Raw genomic sequence first — 7,641 nt, 5'->3', positions numbered from 1 at the left:
GAAACCCGCAGTAATGAAAGCTCATCATATTAGTAACATTTTCTGCCTTGGTTATGATAGTAGCAAAACAAAAATATTTTCTGCTGGAAATGATGATCAAGTCATTGTTCATGATTTACGAACGTATGAAATTTTTTATTATTAAAGAATCTTATGTATAATTGTATAGAACTCAATAATTGTATCTTTTGTACTATAGAGGAGATGTTGTGAATTTCTTTTTGCACGAGAAACCTGTTTATGGTTTGTCAGTACATCCACATAATGACAATGTATTTGCAAGTGCTTGTGATGATGGAAGAATTTTAATTTATGATATACGAGGTTCCAGTGTCATGGAAATATTTTGTTTGGCACGATACAAAACTGCTTTTCATTCTGTAATGTTTAATCCTATTGAATCTAGGATGCTTGCTACTGCCAATGTTAAGGAAGGTGTTAGCATGTGGGATATAAGGAAACCTTTGATGTAAGTAAAAACAAAAGGTATAAAAATATTTCATTAAAATAACAAACTTTTATATTTGCAGACCTATATTACGTTATGGAAATGAAAGTTCAGCTCAGAGCTGTATGAACGTTAGATTTAATGCAGCAGGTAATAGATTGTTAGCTTTGAGAAGAAGATTGCCCCCAGTACTTTATGCTGTAGATTCTCCTAATCACTTATGTCAATTTGATCATCCTGGATATTATAACAGTTGTACAATGAAATCATGCTGTTTTGCTGGAGATAATGATGAATATGTACTTTCTGGTAAGTAATATCATAATAATTATAACTTTCTTTATATACTGTTAATATTTATATACATCATACATTTTAACTTATGATTTTAAGGTTCTGATGATTTTAATCTATATATGTGGAAAATTCCTTCTGAGGATGTGAAATGGGTAAACTCTGCACATATGGTATTACGTGGTCATAGATCTATTGTTAATCAAGTAAGATACAATCAAGCTAGTTGTATTTTTGCTTCATCTGGAGTTGAAAAACTTATTAAGATTTGGAGTCCATTTCCTCTTGGAAATAACGGTTTAGGTGGATTAAAGGTAATATACATATTGTAATTTTAATATATACAACTATTAAGTAATATATTAATAATTTATACTATTATGTTTGTGTTTATTTGTTAGAGAGATGATGGAAGACAAGAGAGACAACGTAGAGTATTTACACATGATGAATATATTGGATTGGTATTACGTAGTGGTCAATTCATGACACATGATTATAGCCATCAATCTACTAGAGAAGATCCTAGAATGATGGCATTCTTTGATTCATTGGTACAGCGTGAAGTTGAAGGCTGGAGTTCTGAAGATATTTCAACAACACCTCAAACTCGTAGCGATTCTGAAAGTAATCTTATAGCTGGACGAGTTTATAGTGCAACAGATTCTGATGGTATATTCTTTCTTTAAGAATTAAAATTACATCGAAATAATAAAAAAGATTGTCATAAATGCAAACATAATATTAATATTTTATTTCATGTAGACTCTACAGTATCAGATCGCCAATTGATGTTAAGTATTTTGGGACCTGCAGTCACATTGGCATCTCATGGATCCTCTGGAGGTGGAGTAGCACCTGAAAGACCCTTAGAGTCTCCAAATCGTATAACGCGACTTATAGCATATCGCAGAGAAAAATTGATGAGACTTGCAGCTGTAAATTGTGGTGCATCAGCAAATAATTCTTCAGCAGCAGCATCAGAACCATCTGCATCAGGTTCTACTAGTGACGGGGATAATGCACAAACTAAGTGTAAATCTAAATCAAAATTAAAATTTATAAAGAGGAAACATGGTAAAATTACTGAAATAAGAAGGGCTGGAATAAAGTGTGCAGTGTTACAAATTAATAGTGACTCTGATAGTGATGAACAACCTGTTGATACAACTCAGCCTAGTACCAGTTCTGGTTTAGTTTCTAGAAGATCACAATATGTTTTGCATATTAAGAGGAATGCAAAACATTCAAATTACAGTAGTAGCAGTTCAGAGGATAATGATGTTTCTGGTAAACGGAAACATTCGAAAACTGATTCTGATACTTCCACAAAAGTACATAGAAGAAAACATAAGAAATGTAAAACTAACTCAAAAACTGATATTACTAAAAATAAAAGCAAACGGCAAAAAATCGATTATGATTCAAAGAAAAAGAAATCAGATTGGAAAGTCTATTTAAATGATGTTAGTGATGCAATAAAAATTCAAAAAGATGGTCCATCAGTGCCAGCGAACAAATCAAGCAAAGTTCCTTCAACTTCTGACAGTGGTATTACATCAGGAGTATCTACAACTGAAAAAAATGGAGAACAAGCACAGAAAGATCAAAATGACGCAGAAAGCTCTGATCACGAGCAAAAATTAAAAAGTTTAGAATATTTTAGGAAAAAGGTGAATGTAGTAAGAAGGAGCTATCTTATTCGACATAAGTCTTTGTCCCAAACCATTTCAACTACAACTGATTCTTCCGATTAAGCTCCTGTTACCTTCAACCTTTTAATCCCTTTCCTTTTGTACATAATGAATCTGTGATTCCTTGAAGTATATTTTTATAATACTAAGTTTGTTCACACGCAAATATGGCCGGTTTTTTCTATCTTCTTTTAGACTTTATTACTTTTCTGTTATCTTCATATGTATCCTATATTTTATTGGAATCTCTTATGATGCAAGACTGCCCCAGAGAAATAAATCTTTTTTCACCATATTTAAAACAACTTTAATTGTGATATAATCACAACATTTTGTAATTGGTACAAAAAGTTACGAATTTAGTAGTCTCAAATGTTTAAAATTATTAACAACTGACATCGTAATTGTTTAGAATTCGATTTATTATTATAAAGTAAACATATTTGGATATGACCATTAAATCGTATATAATCGAAACTCCAGCAAAATACCGCCGAGAATTATAGGTAAATTAATGCTGCATTAGCTATAATAAGCAACTCAGCTAATGTGTATTGTTGACATGGTTTGTAAGTGTGATGGAAAATAAAACAATAAATTGATATACATTTTTTCCTTATATGTTTAGCTTTGAAAACAAGTTAAGAATATCGCATTATTTAATCCTGCATTTATACGTCTTTATTAACTTATAACAAATAAAGGAAAGAACTACCTAAATTTATGCATTAATTTATTATCCAATAAATTTGTGTAACTTTATTTTTTATCTAATACGACTTTCATTTTAATTTTAATAAAAAATGTAGATATATGAAATACAAATATTGACCAATTCCTTCATGATGTCATTGTGGTTTGTAGATACATAGTACTTCCTTCCTGTGAGTATAAAACCTCAATTCTTTCAGTTTTTGAGGTAGTACATATAATTCTGTCTTTTAGTTTTCTTAAGATTAGTCACTTAAAATGTTAACCTTATCAATTAAAATTAATATATGGTTTTCTAGTTTTGTACTTATAATTTTAAAATATGATGTACTAGCATATAATTTAGATGTTGATAATGCTAAAGTATTTAATGTTCCTAAAGTTTTAAATTCTCAACGAGGAAGTTATTTTGGATTTTCTGTTGCACTTTACACAGATGAAGTAGATTCCATATTACTTGTAGGTGCTCCCAGAGCAAATACAAGTTTAATACAAAATGTAATTGAACCAGGTACTGTATATCAATGTCGAATTAATAAAAGATGTAAGGAATGGATCATTGATAAAAGTGGAAATGGCAACAAGCATGAACAGTGTTCAACCATTAATCAAATTAAAGATAATGCATGGATTGGTGCAACAATTGCTATAGAAAATAAAACCAATCCCAGAATTGTGGTATGTTAAAATTTATATTTATTTCTTCCCTAGAATGTAATTAATTTTTAACAGAATTAATTAATATTTTAAAAGGTTTGTGGTCCACGATGGAAAAATAATATATGTGAAAATAAATCTAGCTGGTTTATGAATGGCATTTGTTATTTATCATTAATTAATGATATTAAATCGTTTGAAAAAGAAGCTGAAAGTAAAATTTTGTCATTTTCAAACCTTGATCAAACTACTATTATGAATGGAATGCGTATTTATAATTTTGGAATGAGTCAAGTTGGTTTTTCTATGCATATGACATCTAATGAATTAAAGTGGGATTTAATACTAGGTAGCCCAGGTGTATATAATTGGAAAGGCACACCCCTATTAGCTACACAATCAATTGATAGTGAAATGCAAACTATAATTCCATCAATTAAGGATGAAAAAGCAGTTCAAACAAATAATTATTTTGGTAAATAATATACTTTTCTCATATATTGTTAATAATTAAACAATGTAGTATATATAGTTTTAATACACCAAATATTGGAAAATAATTTTAAATACATTCACTGATGTGTAGATATTAAAAAAATATAATATTTAATTAAAGCAATATATAAAAGAATTTCAGTAAACATATTTTCTAGATTTAGTCATTTGTCTTGTTTAATATAGATCTTGACTCTTTATTATAGTGTAATAAGATATAAATAAACAAAAACTATGTGTAAATTAAATGAAATATTTAATACAAAATATTTTATAACATATAAAATGGTAATATATGTTTCATTTAGGATATGCAGTAACGTCTGGTTATTTTACGAATGACCAGTTATGGTTCGTTTCTAGTGCTCCAAGAGCTTTTAATATATATGGAAGTGTTATTATGTTTACTTTTTCTAATAATGATAATACAAAATTGAAAGTGAAAAAGTCTTTGAATGGTGAACAACATGGTGAATATTTTGGTGCTGTCTTAACATCATGTAATCTTAATGGTGATAATAAAGATGAATTAATTGTTGGAGCACCACAATGGTCAAAAAATATGGATGAAGGTCGTATATATGTCTTTACTGCTTTCTATGATGTACGTACAGTTTGTAATATAATTGGATTATTATGAAAGTAAAAAAGAAAATACTATGATGTAAACATAACTAAAATTTTATTTCTTTAAATATGCAAATTATTTGTATGAACCTTGAATTCATAATTAATCAAGACTTATAATACTTTAGTATTTAATTTAACACATATATTAATCTTAAATACCAGGAAATTTTTACAAAACAATCATTTGATGGGAAAGTACCTGGAAGTAGATTTGGTTCTGCCATAACTTGTCTTGGTGATATTGATTACGATGGTTATGGTGATATTGCTGTTGGTGCACCATATGAAGAAGAAAGTGGTGCAATATATATATTCAATGGCAATAGTAATGGCTTACCTAAACATTATAGTCAAAGAATAATTGGAAAACAATTTGGAAGCAACACCCGTGGATTTGGAATTTCAATTTCAGAACCTCGTGACATAAATGGTGACAAATATTCTGATATTGCAGTTGGAGCTTATTTATCTGAACAAACAATTTTAATAAAATCAAAACCAGTTATAACAATAACTGCAAAATTGACTTATAATGAAAATAAAAAATTATTAAGAAATTCTACTTCATTTTCAATTGATATGTGTACATATTATAATGGAATAAATGCACCTAAATATCTGCGTAAGTATATAATTAATTATTTATATAATAAAATCTGTAACTATTATTATTAACAAATTAAATAATTGTTAGGAGTTCTGCAAACTTTAAAAATCGATGAAATGTATAGAAGAGCTTATTATGGTACAGAAAAAAATAATAACATTTATAAATTTTCTGATACTTTGCATACATCTAAAAAGTTATGCAATCAACTTAAAATATATCTGAAGGTAAAATCTTATAAAAATTTCTTTTTTGGAAGAAAGATATTATATTTTATTTGTTTGATTTTACTAGGAAAATATTCAAAACATAATAAATCCAATTGAAATATTTATATCAATTAATTTGGAAAAAGGTATAAAGTTAAACGACAGTGAAATAAAATCAAATTTTTCACAACCTGAGATAGCAATAAACAAATTATTTTCTAAAACGGAAGATTTGATAAAATTACCATTTGCTGTAGATTGTGGTGAAGATAATATTTGTACATCAGATGTAAAGATATTGCTTTCAACAGATTTAAAATCTAATAACAGATACATTATTGGATCAACATTAACTAGTAAACTTAAAATAGATGTTTTTAATTATGGTGAGCCTGCATATCAAGCTAAAATATTCATATATATACCAAAAATATTATCATTAGCAAGTATACCACCTTCATGTATGGAAAGTTTTTATAAAAATAATACTTTGGAGGTAATATGTGATCTTGGAAATCCACTTAGGAAATATGTAAGTATCATTTTCTTTAAATGATAGGAATTCTTCAATAAAATAATATTAATTATTTTTTCATTAGAAAACATTAACATTAGATTTAGATATGACTAAAGTTCAGTTTGATCTAAAACATGTAAAACTATGGATCAACTTTAATACACAAAGTAAAGAAAAAAATTCATTTAATAATACACATACTTTAACTATGTACTTTGATGCTGATGCTGACATAGCAATAGCAGGGTTAGTATTCTTACATTTACTTTTTATATACATTTGATAACTATTTAATTATACCACATATATTCATGTTTATTGATTATAATTGTCTTTTCTGCATTATTTTTTAGAAAAGCACAAGATGATCTATATTCATATTTTCTTGAAGATGGGGACAACAAATTAAGCAGTGTTCAATTTCAACATATTTATGAAATTCAGAAATTTGGAGCTAGTCCAATCAATGAAGTTATATTAATAGTTAATATTCCAACACATTGGAAATATTCTACAGGAAATATACAAATTATTAATATAAATCAAACAATTGGTTATATGGATGGTCAACCCTTTCATTGTACACATCTAACTACTTTAGTTAGTGAATCTAAAATTGATATTACAACTACTGAATTATATACGCAAGAAAAGTTTACAATGGATACCAATTTTTCTAGAAATTTTCCAGCTGAAAATAGATCAGTTTATATTAATTGCACAAATACTAATGTAGAATGTACACGTATTAAATGTAAACTTGGTCCCTTTTTACATTCTTCATCCGTTGCAAAACTTTCACTTATATTAGACTTTTATTTATCTAATTTTAAATGTAAGATTCTTTTTTATATGTTTGTATTATATCTTTAGTTTATAAAATATGATTAGAAATATCATTTCCCTTTAATTTTTTATTACAGCAAAAACAATGAAAGAAAAAGATATTATATTCTTCCTAACTAATGGAGATATCAATATTTTAGAGTCATATTATAGTACCAATAAAAAACAACATAAACCTCATAATGCTATGATTGCTACAATGTTCTTAGGTTCACCAGTAACTGAACAAATTGCCACATGGATTATAATTGTATCAATTATTGTAGGAATTTTATTGCTAATATTGATAATTTTAGCATTAATTAAAATTGGATTCTTTAACAGAAAGAAGAAAAAAGAACTTGAAGCATTAAAATCTGAAATAAATGTAAGTTTACTAAAACATTTTGTTCTTGCATTGTAAATATCTAATATACTTGTTTCACAACAGAGAAAACATGGGATTACATTGGAAACATGTTCATCGCCAGAAGTTTCTGATCAAGAATAAATTTATTAATATAATGTGAATTTTATAATATTTTGTATACATA

The 7,641-nt window shown here is 27.4% G+C and overlaps 3 protein-coding genes across 3 annotated transcripts in view; 2 read left to right on the top strand and 1 right to left on the bottom strand.

Annotated features, from left to right (window-relative positions):
• Positions 1-3,100, top strand: part of LOC108551540 (DDB1- and CUL4-associated factor 5) — a 4,528-nt gene extending 1,428 nt beyond the window's left edge. Inside the window, exons 3-8 of the mRNA XM_017905748.1 lie at positions 1-123; positions 200-469; positions 531-757; positions 842-1,056; positions 1,144-1,414; positions 1,508-3,100. Of these exons, the coding sequence (XP_017761237.1) occupies positions 1-123; positions 200-469; positions 531-757; positions 842-1,056; positions 1,144-1,414; positions 1,508-2,499 (2,098 nt within the window). The 3' untranslated portion in view covers positions 2,500-3,100. The remainder of the gene's footprint in view (positions 124-199; positions 470-530; positions 758-841; positions 1,057-1,143; positions 1,415-1,507) is intronic.
• LOC108551538 (collagen alpha-1(I) chain) overlaps positions 1-7,641 on the bottom strand; it is a 17,223-nt gene that overhangs the window by 6,059 nt on the left and 3,523 nt on the right. The gene's annotated exons all lie outside the window — the stretch shown is intronic.
• LOC108551520 (integrin alpha-5) lies at positions 3,282-7,598 on the top strand. Its single transcript, XM_017905724.1, has 11 exons — positions 3,282-3,292; positions 3,447-3,825; positions 3,901-4,279; positions 4,608-4,912; positions 5,092-5,551; positions 5,624-5,763; positions 5,831-6,277; positions 6,345-6,508; positions 6,616-7,097; positions 7,186-7,475; positions 7,539-7,598. The coding sequence occupies exons 1-11, from the start codon at positions 3,282-3,284 to the stop codon at positions 7,596-7,598; spliced, it is 3,117 nt and encodes a 1,038-aa protein (XP_017761213.1).

This window comes from Eufriesea mexicana, unplaced genomic scaffold (genome assembly GCF_001483705.2).
Source record: "Eufriesea mexicana isolate 0111107269 unplaced genomic scaffold, ASM148370v2 scaffold4395, whole genome shotgun sequence".
Lineage (NCBI taxonomy): Eukaryota > Metazoa > Arthropoda > Insecta > Hymenoptera > Apidae > Eufriesea > Eufriesea mexicana.
The sequence above is the reverse complement of the archived record's forward strand: the minus strand, read 5'-3'. Positions and strand labels throughout refer to the sequence as shown.

What these genes read in the sequence shown, in the direction of transcription:
- LOC108551520 (XM_017905724.1), top strand. An exon ending in AAATGCACCTAAATATCTGC is followed by an intron (nt 5,552 to 5,623) that starts GTAAGTATATAA and finishes AATAATTGTTAG; the next exon opens with GAGTTCTGCAAACTTTAAAA. An exon ending in TTATTTATCTAATTTTAAAT is followed by an intron (nt 7,098 to 7,185) that starts GTAAGATTCTTT and finishes TTTTTATTACAG; the next exon opens with CAAAAACAATGAAAGAAAAA.